Source organism: Plectropomus leopardus, chromosome 17, assembly GCF_008729295.1.
Source record: "Plectropomus leopardus isolate mb chromosome 17, YSFRI_Pleo_2.0, whole genome shotgun sequence".
NCBI lineage: Eukaryota > Metazoa > Chordata > Actinopteri > Perciformes > Serranidae > Plectropomus > Plectropomus leopardus.
In genome coordinates, this window is record NC_056479.1 from 27,143,484 (window position 1) to 27,168,165 (window position 24,682).

The 24,682-nt window shown below is 40.3% G+C and overlaps 1 protein-coding gene across 1 annotated transcript in view; it reads left to right on the top strand.

The window, feature by feature from the left end:
* Window positions 1–24,682, top strand: part of LOC121956614 (glutamate receptor ionotropic, NMDA 2B) — a 128,993-nt gene that overhangs the window by 84,299 nt on the left and 20,012 nt on the right. Inside the window, exons 5-9 of the mRNA XM_042504929.1 lie at window positions 6,287–6,401; window positions 13,096–13,304; window positions 14,343–14,514; window positions 20,815–20,968; window positions 22,533–22,658. Coding sequence (XP_042360863.1) covers window positions 6,287–6,401; window positions 13,096–13,304; window positions 14,343–14,514; window positions 20,815–20,968; window positions 22,533–22,658 — 776 coding nt within the window. The remainder of the gene's footprint in view (window positions 1–6,286; window positions 6,402–13,095; window positions 13,305–14,342; window positions 14,515–20,814; window positions 20,969–22,532; window positions 22,659–24,682) is intronic.

Consider the following 24,682-nt stretch of genomic DNA (forward strand, 5'->3'; position numbering starts at 1 on the left):
CTCGCTTTTGTGGGGCAGGTGGAGACAGCTGCTGCTGCTGCTGCTGCTGCTGTCTGAATTTAAATTACCTGCTGTACTGTACGGCCGAGATACTCTGCTGTAGCTCGAGCTGGAAGCTGACGGGTTCAACAGGACATCAAAACAAGAGGTTTAGTGAGTGGATGTGCGTGTGTGTGTGTAGCATTTTGACCATGCATGTATTTAAACCTTTGAACCTTAAGCAAACTGGCTTGATATCTCTAAAAAGCATGAGATGAAAGCAATAGAAGAAGTGACCCAGAAATTATCAAAAAAATATTTAAAAAGTGCAAGAAAATAAGTGAAAATTTGTAAAAACAAAACAAGAAGACAAGAGACTAAAAAAGCAAAGGGAATGACCTGAAGAAAATGCTTTAAAAAATATAAAAAATACATTTAAAATTATAAATATGATAAATTATCACTCTCTAGGCATTTTTCCTAGCTTAAAAAAAATTCTAAATCTACAAATTTCTTGCGATTTGCCCATTGCCTTGTTCCCCATATTTCTCAGGGTCCAAAGGTTTAAATACCAGTGAAAGGCGTCTGAATGCACCACAAAAAAGATGATGTTGATTCACGTTTTAAAAGGTTTAAAGGCTAACTTCTGTATTTTCCAAGTCCAACACTATTTTTTTCCATGTTTTTATGTCTAAGTGACTGACGGGAACAACAGTTTTTGAAATCTGTCCAGTAGTGAGTGAAATAAGCTCCAGTGTAGCCATTCAGGCATGTTCACACCGTCAATTTCTATTCACTTAAAGTGTTTGTGTTTGCCACTAACAGGCTCAGATTGTTATTTTAGGCGTCTGACAGCATTATGGAAATTTTTCCTAAAGAGATAGACCTTTTTCTTAAAGAATAAGATCGTTTTGTTTAACCAGAAACAGCCCTGAAATTGCTATTGGGAAAATCACCAGATTCTATTTAAATAAACAGCAATTTTAGCGTGTATCGTGCCAGCATATTTTCACACCTAACTGGGTGAATTAAGGGTTTATGTCAACTAAACCAGGACTGCTGATTGTTTGAACAGTGAAAAGTGAAAACCAAGATGTTTTTTGTGAGTTTTATTTTGTTTCTGTTGTCTTTGAATGAAGTGTTTTACGTTGATAAAATTACTGTTTATTTAAATGGAGTCTGGTTGGTTTGCTGATAGTGATTTTTGAGCTGTTTCTGGTTATACGATCTCACGCTTTTTAAAAAGTTCTATTTCTATAGGTATAGTTAGAATTTATTTATTTATTTTTTGAAAAAATTCTCCATATGGTGTTAACTAAAAATATTTTTTATCTTTTTTTACACACTGGCATCATAATGCGTACCAGGATTAGGTGTATGCAGGCATGCATGTGTGAGTGGTGGTGATACAGGAAGTTCAGAGGAGGTGACAGAAAAGCTGATGTGGTCACATTGATGCAAAAAAAGAAAAAACACAGCAGTCACAGTGTGATGGCAGGAGAGGAAAGAGAGCGATGCAGTCTAGTAGTAATGTGTCCATCCCTCCCTCTTTTTCTTTGAATCCCACCTCTCTCTCTCTTTCTCTCTCTCTCTCTCTTTCTCTCTTTTCCCCCTCCCACCCTCTGCGAGATTACCGTTACCATAGTAACACAGCAGATTGGCTTGGAACTCACAGTGGTTGTGGGTGCCATGGCAACACACATATGCTTGTTTCACTCCGTTACTGCCGTGTGTAGTATACACACACACACACATACACAAATACCTTAGACACACACACACACACGCACACATTGTTGCACGTAACAATAGCTTGCTTGGTAAAGATTAAAGAGGGCGCAGCGTCGTGTCATTTTGTAAATGGCTTATGATTTATGCAGCAGATTCTGTGCACTTTGTATCGGTGCCAGGGCTCTACAGGATGGGGCGGTTAGCCGGACACATGGGGCCGCATGAGACGCTTCTGCTGCTCATCACAGCCCATTCAAAATATCAATATTTAATACAGGAAATAGAATAAGGTAGGTGGCATTAGAGTAATTGCTGGATTATTGCATAAATCACTCCATTATGGAGAACATAGGACCTGCACGGATACGTGGAAGATACAAAGGAACAAAGAAAACACATTTAAAGGGATACTTTGCTGATTTTCAACCAGCTTTGTACAGAGCTGCACAATTATGGCTAAATGATTATAACAGTTATTTTGATCAATATTGAGATCGGGATAATTTACAAGGATTATAAATAAACTTGGTGTTTTTTGATATAACAGCTTCAGATTCCTTCTGGTAAATGCCGTTTATGGCAACATAAAGCTATGAAAATACTCTTAATACAGCGTAGACTTAGCCTGATATTGACTTTTTTCTTTTAGGTGGCTTAAAAATAATCAGTGAAGGCAGAGTTTCCTCAGAGCAGTTTGATTTTATGTTATATGTACGTGATGCAGCGGTTTTCTACCCAGAAGTGAAAGTTTAGTCTATAAGCCTACAGCCTTTTTTTCAGTGGCAATGATTCAGCACTGTTGTGAAGTTGATGCTGGAGAAGGACGAGGATTAACAGTAACAGCACGGTAACATTAACAATGTCAGTCTTCCTGGCCTTCATGCATTCATCGTACTGCAGATTGTTTTGTTTTTTAGGTGATTGAACAAGTTAGTTGTGTTGCTCTGCAGTGCAGACACAAGTCTCATGTATTCTTTGCATACAGTTTGTTCTCTTCTGTGTCCAAATGGTTTTTCCTGCCTGCAGTGGCAACGCTCAGGAGAGTTTTTCACAGGCTGCCGCTGCAGGGTGCACACAGTGGCATGACAGCTCTTCAAAAGTGGAGGCTGCTGTTAGTTTAGGAAGCGCTGATTTGATATGCAGCAATGTTTTCTATGAGCGGAGCATGCATTTTAAATGTCAGTGTTGCAGTCCATCATGTTTGTTTAACCCCCAGGAACTGTTTGATGCATTTCACAAGCTTTTCATTCTTCATTTTTTTTGTTAATTTTGGCTGTGTTCGAGCATATGGCATCAATTCTGGCAAGAGTGTGTAGTTTTGTTTATTCTTGGAATTCCAGTTCAGCTCCTACTATAAGTCTAAAATACACTGTGGAAACAAAAATTGTTACATTCATGCTATTAAGTGCAAAAGATGCACCATTGAAACACATTTAAACTGCAATTTTTGATCCCACAGTCATCAAAGCATAAAAACCTATCACAATCAATGTTGCTGCATATCATTAACATATCCCAGACTGTGATAATCAAGAATAATAATCTGCTTTGCATGTAGTATACTAAATATAATTCTTTTTCTTCATCTAAAAACATAGTGGCATAATGACAAAAAACGGGCATCAAAGGGTTTAAAATTCTGAAAATTAATGAATATCTGCTATTCTTAAACTTGTGCTCACAGCGATACGAGTGTGTGTAATATTAAAGAGTCACTTGTTGGAAGCCAAAATCGTGATTAATATGAATACGTGTACAGCTGTAGCTTTGTATCAGAACATTGTGGGTAGTATGTGTAAATGGTCGTGTAGCAATAATTTAAAAAGTATTTGCATCTTTCTGCTGCAGAGAAAGACCAGTTTTATTTAAAGTCCATCTCTCCAGCAGTGAAATGCTTCTTTGAGATGGAGCTGCAGTGAGCTTCATCTCTCTCTCCTGCAGGAAAACGTTGGTTCAAGACAAACTGGTTCTGCTGGTGATCATCTGACCCAGTCTGCTGTTTACAGACCCCATCAGCGCACTGGCACTGAGCCAAGACTTTAAACACAGGCACCTTTTTCTGTTATTTATATATTCATCTTCATATATATGGTGTGCACGGTTTTGAGGCAGTGTTACCATGGAAACAGTCAGAGAGAGAGAGAGAGAGAGAGAGAGAAAGAGAGAGAGTAAAGGATGAGGGAGTGAAAGAGTTAATAGATTCTGTACTTGTGTGTGTGTGTGTGTGTGTTGTGTGTGTGTGTGTGTGTGTGTGTGTGTGTGTGTGTGTGGATGACAGTGAAGTGATTTGAGTTCACCTGACATAAACATTCCTGTTCTCATATACACACTTACACACTCCCACGCACATGCACCATAATCACTGCTAGAGAATACAGTGTTGAGTTGCTGTGTGTGTGTGTGTGTGTGTGTGTGTGTGTGTGTGTGTGTGTGTTGTGTGTGTGTGTGTGTTGTGTTCAGTTGAAGGGAGGTGAAATGATTTCACCTGACAGAAACAATGCTGCTTTCTCTCGGTTTCTCTTTCTCCACCACACAAACACACTGACTGCAGCAGACACACACTCACACACTAACACACATACGAACACACATACGAACACACACACTAACACAGTGATCTGACGAGCTGCTGTTGGTGTGTTACATTGTACTTTTTTCACGTTAAATTTAAGGTCAGACATAAACTGCATTGCATATTTTTGTGCTTCCTCTTTCGTCCCTCTGTCTCGCAGAGCTGTTCTATGATTTCTCAGAGGGACACAACAAGACGGAGACAACAAGTGGAGAAATTTGTCAGTTTAGTTTCATGGTGATGTGACCAAATCTTGAACATTTTCAATGATTTTTCTAGTCATATATTTGTCCAGGTAGATATGACAAAAATACATATAGATCTTTGATTTTGAAAAATTTTCTTTTTTTTTTTTTTGGTTTTATTAAGTGCAATTTCAGCAACATCAACTCAACATGTTTATACAAATTTAATTACAGTCTGAGTAAGGACTTTAAGTTCAATATTTAGGTGACACTTGAGTTCCTATATATGACGGCATATTAGGGCCACTGTACTTAAAAAACAAAAAAACGAAGGGCAATATTCTGTGTTAAAAAATGAGATAAATGTTACAAATTTGCAAGGAAAAAAGCTGAATGCTCTCTGAGTTTATAGTCGCAACTTTGTGAGAAAAAAATATCTGAGACAAAAAGGAAAAAGGCTGAATACTCTCTGAGTTTATAAAGTTGCACTTTTCTGAGTTTTGTTTTGTTTTTTGGAGGTCAAAGAACCACGTCACTTCACTTTCGATCAACCTCATCATGTATTTTTCTCACTTTTATTCCCACAAATTTGCGACTTCATAAATTCAGAATAGCTGAGTGTTTTTTCTCACAAATTTGTGACCTTCATAATTGTTTGTGTTATTGTTTGCGAGCACAACGTAAATATCATTTATTCTCTCAACACTAGGTTTTGTAGTTCATGTGCAAACTGGCTTGAATCTGTCCTTTCTGTCTTCCAGTTTCCCTTTTTGAATGACAAAAACACTCTACCACGTCTTATTTGTATGGAGAGCTAATTCTTCTCACGCAGGCGCACAACATAACGTGCTAGATGGCTGCTGGCTGTCGTCTTTGTGGTGTGTTTAAGTGTAACATTTTGGCCGAGACACAGGCAGCGTGAGACGATGCAACAGTCGTCCTTTGCCGCCTCTAGTTCTTTGATGTCTGCGCCTTAAAGCTCTAATTCACACGTTAATATGTTGTCTTTTTAATCTGTACAAAACACAAAGTGTAAAAAACAAAAAGGGGTTGTGAACTACAGTATTTCTTGGCCGTGACTAATAAATAAATTCCTCGAATCTCAGCTGGTTGCCTGGAAACGGCTCCCAGCCAAGAAAAAGTTCAGCACATCTCTCCCAGTAAAAATGCCAGTTGGCGTTTTTACACTTGGACAAATTAAACAAATAAAGTGTTAGCTGTAGAGGCGCTGGCAGGTGCATTTTGTTATGGTTCAACAGAGCCAAGCTAGCTGTTTCCCCCTGTTTCCAGTCTTTGTGCTAAGCTAAGCTAACCAGCAGCTGGCTGTGGATTCATATTTGATGGACAGATTTTAAAGTGGTATCAGTCTTCTCGTTTTAAGTGTATTTTCAAAATGCAGAACTATTCCTTTACATCAATGACACAGCGAACCTGGGATGATTGCAAAGATAATTTTCTGACATTAATTTTCTTCATCTTATAATCGTCACTTCTGTCTGAGTGTCTGTCTGCAGCTGATGACTAATGTATGTTCGTCTGTTTGTGAAAACCCCGCTCAGACATTGGCTGATAGCTGTTTCCTGGCAGATGATGAATTTGTGTAATGTCTGTCTGAAAAGATAAATGCTCAAAAGATAAACTGACATACCATGAAACTTTAATGTTTGGGAAATTGAGTCATCCAACAAGGAATGATGTAGATGTATAGAGCAAATAAAACATTTGAGAGCCGCTGCTGACAGAGATATTTTTCAGGTGGTGATGTATATGTCTCAATGAGCCTCTTTCCCTCTTTTTTTCTCGATGTTTTCCTCTACAGGTACCTGATGAATGTGACGTTTGAGGGGCGTAATCTGTCGTTCAGCGAGGACGGATACCAGATGCACCCCAAGCTGGTCATCATTCTGCTCAACAAGGAGAGACAGTGGGAGAGGGTGAGAGACACAGGAGAGAGACGAAGTGTGTGTGTGTGTGTGTGTGTGTGTGTGTGTGTGTGTGTGTGTGTGTGTGTGTGTGTGTGTGTGTGTGTGTGTGTGTGTGTGTGTGTGTGCGTGCGTGCGTGCGTACATGTGTATGTCTACATTCATCTGTACCCTGTAAGTACAGTACCTGATTGGTCCACAGGTATCTGTCTGCTATCTGCATCTCATCTCTTATCATCTGATTTTTACTTTTTAAGCATTTTAAGCCTTAAGCTTTATAGGCGCCGCTCTGATTAGATATTATCAAGTCGGCGAAGGTGCCTTTGAGCAACGCGCCGCAGCACCGACTCCAGAGTGATGATGAAGTGAAAATGCTTAAATTTTTATTTTTAAAGTTTGGGAAGGTTTTACATACTACTAGGGCGGGTTGGTATGGCTTATAAATAATATCATGATATTTTAATGCTATATTATGATACAAAAAATATAACTTCATATTTTGAACTTTTCTCTGAACCCATGTAGACTAATAAAACACTAAACTACTAAATATAATATAATCACAATTAAGTTAAATAAAGTACTGTTGTAGTTAAGGTAGTAAAGTACTGTTAAAATAAAGGTAAATAAATTACTGTTAAAATAAAGGTAAATAAAGTACTATTGGGTTGATTTATCTCAAAATCTTGGAGAGAAGGCAATGAGGAGCTACTTAACAACACACTAGCAATAAAAACATAAAAAAGAACATGAATAAGAAAAGAGCAAAACCAATATATAACCATATATATATATATATATATATATATATATATATATATATATATATATATATATATATATATTTTATTTTATTTTAATTTTCTATTTAATTTTTTTTTATTTTCCCTAGTTAAGGTTAATGTGAACTGAAACAAATGAATCTAAGGGGATCATGTACATAGTGTAAACAAAAAAAAGCTTTATGAGACATGATTTTCAGACAGGAAGAATAAAATATGCATGCATTTTCCTGCACATTGCTCTTACAGTGTTGCGCGTCGCCTGGCTGCACAATCAGCTGCTGCCACTGAAAATGATCTCTGCAACAGTCAGACCTGCAGCTCCTCAGACATTACGAGGAAGACAGAACTTGTGGTTGGATTTGCCTAAAGCCGCCCTGCAGCCAGTGCTACTTCCTGTTTAACGATTAACGTTCTTTCTCAAACAGAGATTTAGGTTGTGCTTATTAATCAGACGATATTTATTTCCGTGGCAACCAGATCACGTGCAGCAGCTTGGAAAACAGTGACGTAGTGGTTGTTTGAAAATACCAAAGCTGCTGGGTCACTTAGTCTGCAAGGTGTCTCGGTTTTGACTCGTGATGCAGTTCTGTTTTGTGAAATCCAAATACTCACGAGAGATTCATTTTAAATAAATAAATATAATATATATATATATATATATATATATATATATATATAGAGAGAGACTATGACATAAAGCTGTTTATGATATTAATGACAGAGCACATGCACAAGCATTGAGGATGATGTATGACCTGCAGCTTCCACTAACTCTATGTTTTCTTTGAAAAACATGGGGAGGAGGCAATGAGCAATGGAAAAAGAAAAGACCCAAACATTTGCAAGAAATCATTTTAAAAAATTACCTGAAAATTAGAGAAAATGAAAGAAAAAGAAAGTTAAGAACAAACAAATGACCTGGGAAAAGTGCTTAAAAATTAAAATAATGAAACATAATTGTTATAAATATAGTTTTTTTCCCCTAGACATTTTCTTATCTTTTTAAAGATAATTTTCAAATTTTTTGCAATTTGTGAAACACTTTTTACCTAGGTGCTCATTACCTTTTCCCATGTTTTAAAAAAAAGTCAAACTAATTTGCCTCAATTTGTTTGAAAGCAGCACAAGAAAAAGTGATGTCTTTCCAGGTTTTTGAAGGGTGAAATTGTGCCTTGCCAAAAAACAGCATATAGGCCGTAGTCTTGGCATGTTTGGCAGTCTAGTGAGACTGCAGCGAGTTACGGTTTTAGGATCCCAGGTGGAGTTGGTAGCAGAGCCACGGTGCTGTTGACTTCAGAGGCCTCGTGTATCAAAGCATGTGCAGAGGAAGCTCATGTTTGCTGAGAAACTTTCTGCTAAAACAAGAAAGTTAGTTCCACCAAACACGCGTACTCACACCATCGTGCAAAAAACAGAGACGGAGCTCACCTGTTCTACACCCACCTGCTTGTGCACGTTCAGGCTCTTTAACATACAGCAATGTGCCAGAATGCCAAATAAGGTCAAACTCATCCCTTTGAGTCTCAGTAGAGTTACATGTTGTGGACAAAAAAGATAAAGACAGAAAACATCACAGACAGTGAAGCTCAGATACTTCAGCATCCTGGGAGTAAATGTGTTGGAAAGCTTCCCAGAATTAGGCACACAAGTCTCATTTTGTGTGTGTTCTGAAATTAATACTAGTCTTATTAGAGTTTATTTTGTGTTTTATCTTTCTAATGTTACCAAAAGCAACTTTAACCAACGTTCACATTCACTGTGTCCCGCTGTCAGCAGACTGTACAGTTGCCACGAATGTTGAAATTCGCCATAAAAACCAGAAATATTATTTATACCAGGCTGTATACATGTTAATTGCTGCTGTAAAGTTTGGCATTTTAACATGACAGTTTATGGGGATTTACTCGCTTTTGGAGTCAGCCTCAAGTGGACGTTAGCGTAAGTGCAGTTTTTGGCATTTTTGCGTCATTTTTTGGCCCCCGTGTTTGAACCTTGTGAATGTGCTGTGCGGTGAATGTGTGACTCAGATGGATCAAAACCAAACTTCAGTCAAACTTCAGATGTGCTGGTTATTCTCTAAACAAAAAAAAGGTTAAAATCTCTGTGGAGATGGAGAAATAGATGGACATTCTCAGAGCATGAGTGGACGAGAAGGTGTCGGTGGTGCAGACGGGACAACAGCGATCCTGAGTCATACTCCGAACCAAAAACCTAACATGAACTTGATGCTTGATGCCACCTGCAAAGTCACCAGCCTGCGTCTGTGTTTCCTTCTGCTCGCCCTCCATTGTGTCTGTGTCCTGCAGTCTGACTCCTTTGACTCTCCCTATTCTTTATTCTCAGTGTTTCTCTCTTTCTTCTGCCTCTCTAATCTATATTCTGTCCTCTGATCAGAGAACAAGGTGAATCGCTCCCCTTCTGTCTCCCTCTCTCTCTCTTTCTCCCCTCGCAGTCTGCACCACCCCTTCTCTTTCCTTCCCTCCTCCTCCTCCTCCTCTTGCTCCCTCACTCATGTTTAATTCTTAGCTTGACTTCCAGCTGAACCACTTTTCTTGGATCCTAATGAGTTCCAGCTCCTACAACCACGTTTCCACTGCACCTTTGAAGTACTGTGAAGACTCTGTAGTGTCCAGTCCAGTTTACTCCCCTCCGGGATGATTTTTAACCCCTTTCTCTCCACCTTCTCTCTCCTGTTCTCTCCATCTCTGTCTATCCTCATCATTCACTCACTCCTTATTTGTCCAGGCAGCATTGTGCTCCAGAGAGACACAGCCGCAGCCTGCCCTCTTCAAGCAGCCGTGGCAAGTTTGTGCTCCCTGGAGTGCAACGTGTGTCTGTACATCCTATATTTGACAAACCAGTACAGCAGTGATACTCAACTTATGGCCCTCGGGCCAAAAATGGCCCCACGTAGGGTGCCTGTTGGCCCCCTAACCATTTTTTAATTCACAATAAAAGTAAAATGTTTGACACTTGGAATTGTTTTTATATTTTTAGTATACATAAGGTGCTGGAGTGCTTAAAAATGCATCAAAGTAGAGCTTGTTTATTTAAAAAAAGTGTTAGAGGAGGATCCCACACAACCCGGACAGAGGTCCTAACTGAACCCCTAATGTCCTAAAGTTGTAGAAAGAAGACCAAGGAATTTCTTTAAATCTTAGAAATGTCCCAGAAATGTCCTTAAATGCTTCAAATGTTGTGAAATCCTTAGAATGTCCGACAAATGTCCCAAAATCCTAGAAATGTCTGAGAAATCATAGAGACATGCTGAAATTCCAGAAAGGTCCTTAAGTCCTAGAAATTTCTCTAAATCATAGGAAAATGCTATAATCCTATAATCCTAAAATCCTAGAAACATCATAGAATTGTAGAAAAGTCCTAGAGCTGTTCTTTAAATGTCTTAAAATCCTAGAAATGTCCCAGAAACGTCATAAAATCCTGGAAATGTTCTAAAATTCTAGAAATGTCCTGATATACTAGAAGTGTTCATTTCTGCTGCGACTAGCCCCTGGCCTCCTGTCATTTTGTAAAAGTGGCCCCCAAACAAGTCGAGTTGAGTGTCCCTGCTCCACACACTGGTGTCTCAGCTTCCTGTCCTGCCCTCTCTCCCATCACACTGTGTCCAATTAGCTGATGATCCGTATCCATTTCCACCCACACCCTTCTCTCCATGAAAGTGGCCGAGTGGGCACTTCTCAGGAAGGGCACAGGCAGGTATGGCTGCACGTGAGCAGCATCCGGTGGGAAATTTACTAATTGATGATGAATTTCAGTGGAGTAGAGCCACAGGGGCTGAAGGGCCCTCCAGACGTACAGCTGGACTCTCCTCTGCAGAAGAGCCAGCATTTTGCATGTGAAAGAGCTCAATCTCCGGCTTTCTCTCTCTGTGTCACGTCAACGCTCACTTGACCCTTTCTCTCTGCAAATTTCTCATCTCCCTCTTTTTCTCCGTTTAATCTCTCCATCCGGCTGTGTCCCCACCCTCTCCTCTTGATCTGAATTCTGCTCTTTCCCCCGTTTCAGTCTCGTCCTTCCCGTTAACCTTGTTCTCATTCTCCGCTCTCGGTCCCAGTCCTCTCCTCCTCCGTCTCCTCTCCTCTCACTAACTTTCTACGTCACCGTGTTTTATATTTTATCACCAGTCGTTAAATTCTGCTGTTCATTTGCTGCCTCATCGTCGTTTTATTGACAGATGGACTGATCACAGTTAAGCCCAGATAACAGAAGATGAGGCGATAAAAGCCAAATCAGAGTGAGATGTTTTTTTTGTAACAAGCGTTCAAAGTTTACATTGCTTTTTATCTCCGCCAGGCACAACCCTGGAGGGGATCATGCGTGTGGTTGTGTGTGGAAGTGCGTGAGTGTGTGTTTATGTCTGTCCGCAGCTAATCACTGGACCAATCAGTCAGTATTTTGTGTGCATATAAATGATGCTCAAGGACCTCTCATGGTTGCAGTGATTTACAATTGTTAAAAAACTTATTTTATTGAGTGTTATTCCATGGTTTACTGCTCACTCCTCTTAACTGGCCAGCATGGGCTGCAAGTTTTTCTGGAAATTGGCTCAGCTAAAGACAAGCAGTCATACGCTAATTGGACTGGGAAACGCCACAAAGCGCGTTGATTTTCCATGGACCGCTGTCTGCTTCCTTTCTGCGCCGATGTTGAGCAATCATACAGTTTACACTAGATGCACCAAAAATCTGCAGCGATTCTTTTCCACAATCAAATCTGAATACTCTATTATGAACAATGTAAAGGACACATGTATTAGGCTGCTGATCCTATTATGATAAATGATAAAATACGCATCTAGTGATTCCACAATGTTTGTCAGTAGTGTCTAAACAGAAAGGGAGAAAGATGAGCAGACACACACAGACAGACACGCTCACAGCCAGAGAGACACAAGCAAGCAGGGACAGAGCTCTCTGAGTGATTAGAAACAAGCAGAGAAGAAGAATTACTTCTGATCGATGCAGTGAAATGCGCTCCTGGTGTGAACAGCCAGGCAGCAATAAGCATATCAGGGTGCTTCTGTGTCCAGTGTGAACCCAGAGGTACCATCTGTTGCCGGCCACATTTTTATATTGACCTTCATCATTCGTCTGTGGCTCAAACACCCATAAAAAAGTTGGTCTCATTTTTAAACCAGAGCATCTGCAGATTGCAGATGATAAGAGATGAATTAGTCCCCTGATTTTGTTATCATCGTAGCTATCTTCACTGTAAGGGAGTCGGGAGGGACAATGCCTCCGAGTGCAACTTTCCACAATCCGACTAAAAGGTTTTGCTCAGTCTGGTGCTCAGTTTAATGTTTACTCAACAAGACTGTTTCAGAGGCAAACAATTTCGCGTGCTTGATTTTGTAGACTTGCACATTTGCTTGATTTGGTCATTTTTCCATAATATTTGTGCTTCTGTCATTAGTAAGTAAGCAGGCTTCATAGTTAAATGGGTTTTTGTGTATTTTAATTGTGTTTGATGTTTTTCTACTTTGTTGTGCTGTAGCCTCCAGACAAAGTTAATACCTTTCAAAGTCCAGTTATGCTACAGCTCTGTAAAAAATAGACAAGCTACGTATTTTTCTTTGCCAATGAATAATTTGTGCTGAAATCACAAAATTGTTAAGAGTGGCTGCAGTCTTCTCAGGTCGTCCCTTGGCCACCTTGGTGATGTGTTTCAACAGTTTACAAAAGCCGAATTGGGGTTATTTTTGATGGACTGGACTCATGGCAGTGTGGAGTTCATTTTTTGATTTTTATGTATTTATATTTGCACTGTTACATTTATTAGCCTTGCCAGACTGTGAGTCTCTCTGGTTGGTTAACTTGCTGGTAAAACATGAAGAATGCAGTTCTTGACCAAAAAAGACATTTAAGGCAATCTGACTGTCTTGTGTTTGCTGTGTGTCTCTGCAGGTGGGTAAATGGGAGAATGGCTCCCTCTCCATGAAGTACCACGTGTGGCCTCGCTATGAACTGTATGGGGGGGCAGCGACCAGGGAGGATGACCACCTGTCCATCGTGACGCTGGAGGAGGCTCCGTTCGTCATCGTGGAAGACGTGGATCCGCTCAGCGGGACCTGCATGCGGAACACTGTGCCCTGCCGCAAACAGATCAAAACACTGTGAGGATCACACGTCAGATACTCCAAATCAGAGACAAAGACGGGCAGCACCGAATAGTTCAAAACGTCATTCAGAACTGAGGGTGCTCCTGGCTAAAAATATATATAATCAAATCTGATTCAGCAGGTGTTGCCTGTCTTTAACTGGCAGTCACCTGTATTAACAGGGGCAGTTTAAAATCCTTGAGAACCTGAGCAAATTGGCTCTATTTCTTTGAAAAATGTGGGAAGAAGCCAATGAGCAACTTAAAAAGAAGAAATTAGTTAAACACTGCAAAAAAATTACCAAAATTACGGCCAAAAAAATACAAAGAAATGACATGAAAAAGTGCTTATTAATAATAATAATAGTAATAATAATAATGACAATAATAATAATAAATAATAAATAAGTAAATATGTAATTCTGATAATTATAAATATGTTTTAGGGTATTTATTACTAGCTTTTTAAAGATTAATTTCCTAATCTACAAAATCTGTTGATTTATTTTAAAAGGTCTAACTCTTTTAATCTGATGTATGACTTAAATTGAATTGAGGATTTATTTTTTTTTTGGATTTGACATCATACATATGACAACAGATATTCAAATCTTCAACAGAAAACCTCAAAAGAAGCTTTGAATGTTAAAAAAAACTGCATTTGGTCCAGCCCTGTAGAATCTGGAGTAAAATATCAGAGAAACAGAAGCAAAGACGCATATCAAGAAGAAACATACATTTCTGATTCATGATGTTAGTGTGAACATTTAATTCCCACACAAAGAGACTCGCAGATCTAGCCACTGAAGAACTGACCAAAGCAGAGATGAAAAGATAAAACAACTGCCCAAATTTTGCCAGCGAATGATGTTAATTTCCCACGACAGCTTTGCAGAGCCAGTGGCAGAATCAGTTCACACTTCATCGGTGTGAGAGTGACAGTGCCAGATACACCAAATCACGACCGCAATTAAAAATTCATGCCAGTTCAGGCACAAGCACACATTTGATTAAATAATTATCTGTCTATCTACCTGTTTGTCTGCCCACGCAGCAATCAGACCAAGGATTCAGGGATCTACATAAAGCGTTGCTGTAAGGGATTCTGCATCGACATCCTGAAGAAGATCGCCAAGTCGGTCAAGTTCACCTACGATCTTTACCTGGTCACGAACGGCAAACACGGCAAGAAGATCAACGGGACGTGGAACGGCATGGTGGGAGAGGTGAGGAGATCATTTGTGTCTGAAAGCTTTGATATTCACTTTTTCATTTTGTGAAAAGCTGCAAGATTCAGCAGGTCATCACTTTACCTTTTTGTGCACGTCGTGGTCATAAATGATCTGAAGGTCTCAAAGCGTGCAAATGAAAATTGCACCTGATTCACACTTTGCAACAACATCTTATCATTGTCGATGTTACTGCTGTTTCAAAGGTGGCGTTGAGACATTTGGGCCATCAGAGCGGTAAAATAAGTTGCAGAAAGACATATTTGGCCACAATTCAGGGAAGGAAATGACTTCTTTCCCTCCATTTGAGGCAGAAAATGCTGCGATTACAAAACAGGCTCAGAGCAGTCGGCTTTGGCGCAGAAGTGAAAATTGAAATGTTTTCAACAAGTTCCGAAAATAGAAAAACCAAACAGCTAAAAAAATGAATATGTTTTCCAACAAAACAGTTCAGTAAAAACAATGCGAGCAACACAAAGACTTGTTTTCCTGCTCAGTGAAAAGGTGTCAGCTGAAGCTTATTGTGCCTGCCCATTTTATACCAACTCTACTCTCCGAATGCCAGCATGCAGTTCTGATCAGATAGCTTTATATTTGTCATTTAAACACACTGAAGCAAAATGGTTTTTTCACATTTGCCTAAATATTTCCTCTGCAGAGAACTAGAACTGGGAGATATCAGCTGGAAAAAACAATGGGGCCAAAGTATGAAGCCTCACAATCCAGATGCACAGCAGATATAAAAGAAAGTACATCTTTTTTAAAATGTAGTTTTCTTATTTAACGCACACAAAAAAGGGTTACATAATCTACTGAATATGTAATATGAGTTAAAAATGAATCAACAAAGACATACATGTCTGTATAGGAGCTCACTATATATGAAAACATTTACAAAAAACCTAAACTTATAAGAAAGTCTGTTTTTTTCCAACTAAAAAGTACTTTTTACAGTTCGTTTAGCTCTCTTTTGAAGTACATTAGTTTTGGATATTTTTTAAAGATGTATTTCTCTATACATACACACATTAAGTAATGTATGATACTAGTAGTGAACAATAGAAAATGTATCGTAATGTTATCTTTAATTCCTCCCAAAAGTTTGCTTTTTTAAGGTTTTTAAGAGATTATTTTCACTGATTTTCATTATTTTTTGCTGAAAACAACACGCAGAAAAAATCTGCATTTCTCGATGTGCCGCAGCTGAGCAGCAACCGTGCTGCGCCTGAAGAGCGCTGCTCATGAAAAGCAGTGTGGCTGCTTTAACCTGTTAACATGAGCGACAAATTTTTTTTTAAAAACCGACAGATCCCGTGATGCATGCGTACTGCTGTGTGACAAGTTCCAAGTCATTTCCCTCAGTATCCAAAAGTTTAAAATTTTAATCTCTACAAAATAAATTTGCAACAAATGCAAATAAAATACATTTCAATTCGTGCAGTTGCAGTGCACCTTTTACAGCTCGATAACAGTGTGCTTGGACACTGCAAATACAACAAATCATGTGCTCATAGAGCCAAAATAATTGATTTTCATCACCCTGCAGTCGCTGTGATTCTGGTTGTTGAGATGGAAGTGAAGAAAAGTCAAAGAGCAGAAAGAGTTTGTTTTCACCTCTGTGGGCCCAATGAGCTGTACTATATTTAGCTTCTATAGGAAGCTACCTGCAGGCTTCATTTCCTCTCTGAAGTGTGTTTTCATACCTTGAATTATGAGCTTTTCTTTCCGGGTCAACCCTCTGCCCGACGGGCCTAACACTTATGTCAGATGGGCTAAGCACCTCACCCAAGGGTGCACACAGTTCAGTCAGCTGCGACAATTCACTTTGGGGCTCTAAACATTTCCTAATCGACATTGGTCCCGAGGTAAGGTCGTTGTCAGTTCTCATACTTCAACCTATAAGAGCGAGCCGAACTCGTGCCGTCTGACTTTGGCGATTGAGGGAAAAAGCAAACAGATCAATAGAAGCCAAAAGGTCACAGGTTGAAAACATGCTCCGTGTGCTTCTTTGTGTGGACACCGAAGTTTGAAAGTCACAGACAAGTGTCTCTTTTTTCAAGCATTAAAACTTTTGCTTTTTAATTTACATTAAACTGACCCATTTAATCTATTATATAAAGCCATTTAAATCATGCTGCCAGTGTCTTTAGGGGGCACTGAGCTGTAAGTGTGCTCACCTGTAAAAAAAGAAAAACTCTATCGTCCGGACTAAAAGCGCCGTAATGTGCCGTCTCCTTCTCACCTCCACAGATGAATGGTCATTAGGTGGAGGGAGGGGGGCATCCATCTCAGCAGCTCTGTCTCTTTCACACACACTCTCTCACACACGCAGACAAGGCACACTTATGCATGAACGATCACAAACATAAGAGAATACATGCATGAATGCGGACACATGGACACAGACAGGCACACACACCCAGACTGTGTCCATATGTGCACAGAGAGGACAAACTCCTGATGTTAGTTTATCTCCCTCACACACACAAATACACACACACACTTCCTCGTGTATCTGCTGTAACCAGAGGCATCATTTGAAAAGTGGGACTGATTATCGGAACCTCAGTGGGTGGGGGCCCTTGAAAAGCCTGGGATGAAAACTTTTTGTTTCCTTTGTTTGTATTTTTCTTTATTTCTGAGTAATTCATGCTATAAAAACACCCATTTTTAGTAGGGGCATTATTGTCTAAATGTTGCCTTAGTTTTAGTCAGACTGACACAATAATTTTTTCTAACATTTTGTAAACGTACCGACTGCTTGCTGCTGCAGCACCGTGGTACACTGTTGTGTTTTTTCCCTAAGAAAAGGAAAATGGGGTTCTAAAAAAAGACGGAAAGGAAAGGGAAAGAAAGCATACTGACTTTAAAAATAAAAAAATTAAAAGGTGTGTGAATGATATGGATCAAGAGAGAACACCACTTATGCACAGGGCCCAGAATTTGGTGCTGCGCCCCTGGCTGTATCTATAAAGCCATCCGGTGTCCTTCTCCAGCTGGAGCAAAGCCAGAACTACAGTATATCTCACACCATTAATGGACAGAAATCTGGACCGAGGCTGACACACACACACACACACACACATTAGGACGTGCCTATGCACACTCCTGAACACTCACAGAGATCACTGAGAGCCTTTACACAATTTACCACGGCTTGGAAAGACAAAAAATACAAAAAAAAAAATCAATGGACGCTTTAAGAAGGCCAACATTTTGTCATAACTGGATTCTGGCAGTCAGTGTCAGATTTCATGGGCTGCACTGACTTGTGCCGCCCCTAATACCCCTAATCTAAAATATTAGAGGCAATACACTTGATTACATGAGTCTGGCCGCGCCAGCACAGTCGCATAAAGACACACACCAGCTGAGACACATACACAAATCCTCGCTCACTCATTCTCAATAACACCCACATGGGTCACTTTCATAACACGGAGAGAACAAGTCGTAGGAGGGAGATGGAGAGAGCGAGCGGAGAGAGAGAGGAAGTGAGTACACTGCTGGATGGACTCGCTCTCTTCCCCAGGGAGACGTTCGCACATTCAGGCACGAACACACACACACACACACACACACACACACACACACACACACAAAGAAGTGAAACGTGCACATCCGTACTTACATGCTGACAGAACAAACAAGACTGTAAAGTTACAAATGCACACACCACACACACACACACACACACACACACACAATGCATGCTGGCAAACACTTTGAAAACTGCAGATAATGTGCAGAGTAGATGTGTAATATTCTCCCTGCCTGTAAAGGTCCACTTCACAGGTAGAGAACAAAGGTTCGCTCCCTTCTCTTTCTCTCTGTCTTTCTCCCTTTATGACTCACTCATATGCGCACACACACACACACACACACACTCTCTCTCGAACGCTCGAGCACGTACTGGAGCTTTGACTCACGCAGCCACAAACGCCTTTATTAACTCAGTAAGACAGTCTCGTCCCACTTTACCCCTGTGCTGTAGGGCTGTAAAAATTTGGGGCTAAATATACTACCTGTGCAGAGGTACTGACGGGACGGAGGGAGGCAGGTAGAGGGAGGAGAGGCATTGGGGCGGCTATTTCCAGCAGCCATGACCCACTGTGGTAACCCACTTTCTTCCTCCCTCTTTCTCCCTCCCTCGACGTGCATCACGAGTGTCCACTCCGAGCGCCGTGTGTGGAAAGTGTGTCCCGCTCCATCATTGTCTCCAACGTCTTCATGTTTCTTTGCTTCACTTTGCTCATTCTCATTTTTCCACCTCTTTTTTAATTCATCCACTTTCCCTCAAACCTGTCCGATCTGCTGTTATGTCACCTCTGATTTCCCACATTTCCCCAAAATACCTTCTGACAGCTAAAGGAGAATCTGCTGCGTGCTTCATGCATGTTAATGGCGACTAAAGTAGCCGTGATATGTTGGAATTTTTACACCTCCACGCCGTTGATCGGCTGGAGGCATTACGTTTTCAGATTGTCCATCCGTCCATCCAAGATCCTGTGTTTGCTTCGCTATACAAAAGCTAAAGGAATAGTTTGACATTTTTTAATATACTTTTCATGCGTGTGCGCCGGTGGCCCTGTGATTTTCCGTCCGTCCATCCCATTCTTGTGGAAGCGATATCTCAAGATCACCTTGAGGTTTGGCACAAACGTTCACTTGGACTCAGTGATGAACTTTAAGACTTTAGTAGTCAAATTTCACTGTGACCTCGTCTGTCTCATTCTTATGACGCCAAATGTCAACAACAAATTGAGAGAATTTTTTCAAATTTGGCACAAACGTTCACTTGGACTCAACAAAGAACTGACGAGAATTTGGTTGTCGTAGGTGTAAGGTCAAGGTCATTATAAGATTGCGTCTGTCAAATTTAGTTAAATGCAACATCTCAAGAAAGCTTTGATGATTTTTTTATTTTTAATTTGGCAAAAACGTTCCATTCTATTTATAGATGATCTGATTACATTTTGGTGGTCACAGGTCAAGGTCAGTGTGACCTTGTCTGTCTCTCTCATGAACAGGATGTCTCAAAAGGAGGGATTTTTTTCTCAAATTTGGCACAAATGTTCACTTGGCCTCAAAAATGAATTGATTACGTTTTGATGGTCAAAGGTCACTGTGACCTTTCATCCGTTTCATTCTCATGATTGCAATATGTCAAGAATACACTAAAAGAATTTCTTCAAAATTGGCACAAACCCATTCGGATTTAATAATAAACTGATGAGGATTTGGTGGTCAAAGGTCACTGTGACCTCATGAAACATGGCCATAACTCAAGATTTTATATGCAAATAATGAAAATTTCACACAAACGTCTAATAGGATAAAATGACTTGACTTGTGAGCGGAGTCATACAGCTATGAATAATTATCATGCACAACATAAATATTAAATTATTCATCCAGCAGCATAGCTCATGTTCAAGGATAATCAATAGTAGAAATAGTCCTCTTTGTAGGCCACACAAGAGAGGTCAATTAAAATTATGATTGTTAATAATCTCAGCTGTTATTTTACCAGGTCATGTGTCTTTACAGGTTAAGATCCAAGCACAACAAAACACCAACAAGTTCACTTTTAGTTATACACACGTATTACTAATAGTACAGCTGCGTGCGTGTACAGCCACATTACCTTTCTGTTAGTGCAAACTTGAATTAAACAACAGATTGTTGAAAAATGGCTTTTTGGACATCTTCCACAATGGATTCTGTCTGCATGATTGCTGGACATCAGTGCAAAGTGATGCGTCTAGACAGAAGATATTGCTCGTGGACAAGGGCTGACACTAAAACCTAATATTTACTCTTGATATATTAGATTGCTGAAGAGGCTCAGTCACATTTATTCATTCACTCAGTGAAATAAGAACCGAGCCAACAACAAAATGGACAAAGAAATGTAAGGGACGTCGTAAAAAGCTATTTTTCAGCAATGTTCGAATGAACTCGAGGGCTACTGCAGAATAACGGCGTCCACCTTTGTCCTTATCGTGTTTCTTTTCAGATTCACAGACATTCTCAATCACCCTCAAATGAACTGATGGCTGTGAAAAGCTATTTTTATGCTTTCTTTATTTTAATTTTTTTACTATGAGCTATTCTTGTCTGTCTCAATTGAATTTGTTTTTTTTGAATGCTTTTGTTGCAGCAGCACCAAACAAAACTTCCCCCCTCGGGAAAAGATTTAGAGCAGATTTTTCCTTTAAACTGCGCTCCATTCATCACCGGAAGGATAAAGAGTGTTTAATGGATGTTTTCTCTGTTTTTCACCGTCTTTACAAGGTGGTGTTAAAGAACGCCCACATGGCTGTCGGCTCTTTGACCATCAACGAGGAAAGGTCCGAGGTCATCGACTTCTCCGTCCCCTTCATCGAGACGGGCATCAGCGTCATGGTCTCTCGGAGCAACGGCACCGTTTCACCCTCGGCCTTCTTAGGTGAGAATAACAGTAGCGGGCTGTCAGGAGTCTGGGGCAGAGACAGGCTGAAGGAAAAACCTGAAGGCCATGTTTGTGACAGTTGGTGATATTGTAACTATGAGGCTGTCATAAAACATAAAAGCAACACTCACTTTTATAGGATTTGTCATTTTTTTTCCAAGAGCTTACTCACAAAAAAAAGATGATCTCCTTTTTCTCATCTCTTAGTTTATTTTTTATTTATTTTTATTTTTAAAGACATTATTATTATTATTATTATTATTATTATTATTATTATTATTATTATACTAGATTTTTTTTTTAAAAAGGAAAAAAGTGGTCTTATGTCCTGAGCCGCCCGAGGTGCAAAGCTTAAATTATTTATTTATGTATTTATGGGGACCACATATGATTTGAAGTCACTGAAGAGGTCCACTGTGATCTTAATCCTGTGCAAATCTGATAATTTGTCAAGTAAACTTCCACCACAAATTACCATATTTCGCCAAAAACAGACGCACAGCCTGATCATGTGATAATTTTGAACACCTTGGTGATTTGAGGTCATATTAAGCTTTTCTGTTTTCTCTGTGCCTCATCTCTGACGCTTTCCCCATTGAGAAAATCTTGGAGGCTGCGTCTGCAATTCTGAATGAAGGTTTTGACAGCAGTTTGGGCGCAGGAGGCTTATCTTGGTGCACAGCGTGGAGATATCGTTTCCAGGCCCACTGGGTTTATACGGGTTTAGATGGTGTGTAGTCCTACAAGTCAACAGAGGTTAGATTTAAGAAGTGCCAGCCTAATGAGAGCAAGTGCAGATATTTTGACTTACTAGAAAAAAACTGAAGGATTTTCATATTTCAAGAATAAAAAGAAAGGATATATTTCAATGGCTTTGTTGGCGATGGGTGGGTTTATTGTAAATGGACAGAAATAGAGGTGGGTGCCCTGTAAACAGGTGTACACGCTCCACCGCAGCATGGTTTCAAAGAGTCTTTGAACTGATTGAGTTTGCTCTAACTGTCTTTGCTGCCGCTCTCCTGACAGACTCCGAGTGCTTCATGCATCTTTGTCAGGTCACTTTAGGTTGACATCCATTTTCACACCTTTAGAAGTCCAACTAAAGCTGTAGTGGACGAAAGTGATTAGAGGCAAGTTTTAATGCATTTGTATGACGAGGAGGCAGACTGCAGTGTGTGATAATAAGGCTAACTGTTTATTTATTCTCTCTCTCGTTTCCTGTCTCTTTGCCCTCTTGTATTTCCCACTCCTACTCCAATTCTGACTCTTCCTTCCTCTTCTCAATCTGGCGCTCCACATTTGCATATCTCTCTTGCCCTCTCCCTCTCCCGCTTCATTTTCTCTCCCTCCCTCTCCGCCGCCCTCGCTCCTCTCTGCCTCTTCCTCCGTCCCCTGGCGTCCCTCGTTTATTCCCCGTGTTGTGCCTTCTCACACCCCTTTTTTTCCTGCTCTCTTCTCTTTTCCTAATCTCTGTCCGTGCACGCTCCCTCCCTCAATCCCCCGTCTCTGTGGTCCCCCTTCATCTCTCTCCCTCTCCTCTTTTCCCTCTTTCGCCCTCCAGAGCCCTTCAGCGCCGATGTGTGGGTGATGATGTTCGTGATGCTGTTGCTGGTGTCAGCAATGGCTGTGTTTATATTCGAGTACTTCAGCCCTGTGGGCTACAACCGCTGTCTGGCTGACGGCAAAGGTGAGAGGTTTCATGCAACACACACACACACACACACACACACACACACACACACACACACACACACACACACACACACAAGAGAGAGGCATGATGGTACCTATTGGGGGGTGGAGTTGGAGAATAAAGATGTAAATTGATGCAGACCTTTTCTTTTCCAGTCTTTTTCGTCGTGCCGCCTCCCTCTTCTCTCACTCTTTTCGCTCAGAACACAGCAGATGGGAGGGCGCGCTCAGGTTGCATTTACCGGAGAAATTATACCGCCACAACATGTGTCAAAAGTGACGTAATTCTTTGGAATTAAAGTAAGAGTTTTTAAGCTCTCCACAGGAAATCTGTTGATGCAGGAGATGTAATTTTATTCAGATTGTGTTTATCTGCATGACAACAAAGCCTGAAAGTGCCAACACAAAGTGATCATACTGAACTTGAAGGCAACTCCAAGCATTTGTTTTTTTTTGGTCACCAAATCGAGGGACATCAAGTCAAAACTGATAAAAAGCACGAGATGCTTTGGCTTTTAAAATATTCAAAATGAACTACAAGTCTTGTGCTTTTTTATGCCCCGATCACCCACCTCGACCTCCTCTACACATTGCTTTTGTGTCTGTGTATTTGTACTCTGATACTACACTTAAAGGGAAAGTTTACCCTAGAATTAAATGTTCATATTTTTCCTCTCCGTAGTACTATTTATCAATCTAGAAAGTTTTGATGTGAGTTGCTGAGTGTCGTAGAGATTTCTCTATGTAGATTTTTATAATCTAACTAGATAAAAATGGGCTTGTTGCGCTCAAAACACCTTTGAAATGTACTTTGTTATTGTCAACTAACAGTAAAAGGATTTTTTTGCAGAAAGTTGCAGCAGAGACTGATATGTTAGGACATTTTTGGATTGTTAATGCAGATGCATCAATGCATAAGTCTGATTTTAGTGTTGTAGCTGGTTGAAATGGAGCTAGTTTTATCTAGATCTGCTATTAGATATGACTGCATGTTCTGCACGGACCTGTAGTGCAGATTCAGTGGTTCACAGCCGAAGCATCACTCAGCATCAGGAGGGTTGTGACATGATTATTTTGGTTAAAAAAGTAAGTAATTTTTCAGGACTTTGGTGTGAATCATATATCACATTTGGTGGATTGGAAAAAAACATTACCCATCAGATTAACCCAGAGAACAATTAGGTTTAATTAAAAATGTATTTGGTACAGCGACTTACTAGTATAAAATCCCGTTCTGTTGGTAACCAGTTGTCGTCTTTTAAGCAGTGATGATGTTCAGCGGATCTAAAAATCACACTTGCAACACCATAACAGATGCCTCCGATAATACTTCCCTTCTTGTGGCATCACTTTTTCACAGGCTGCTTTTCACTATTTTCACTGATTAATTGATAAATGAATGGTTTTCTTTTTTTAAAACAAATGTTGTTGGCTCGTATGCACTCCCATATCAGCGCTCTGCCTGTCTTTAGTCGCCCGTTGGGTTTAATTTTCTGGCATTTTCCATTTTTACCTGATTTTCTGAATCGCATCTGAATGAAAGAATATTGAGCAGCCAACTTGAAAGTCCTGAATGTGAGACCAACAGCAGCACATGAAAGCAGTTTAATAATTTGGCAGTGAAAACAATCCGACGGTGGAATCCAAATCAGGTGCTATCTGTCGACAAAATTTAAGCATTCAAAGAGGGATAAAAACAGGAAGTACTTTCATCTTCCAAAAGTATGCAGAGAACATGGCGGTGGGCAATTTGGGCCTCTGCAGAAGAGTGTTGGATGAGTAATGCTCCGACTACTAATTTGCACCAAACAAGCGGGCACGGGTACAGCCGAGCAGGTTAATGCTTCTGTCTGTTACGTCCTCGCTGCAAATGTACAAATTGTCTTACTGTGCACAAAGACTGACAGACGCACAAGCACGCTGCGGGCCGCCTCCACATATAGACCAGCCGTCCTCGCCGTCCTCGCTGACCCAATGACTTCATTCTCCACTCCTCCTCCTCTCCTTCCTCCTCACTGC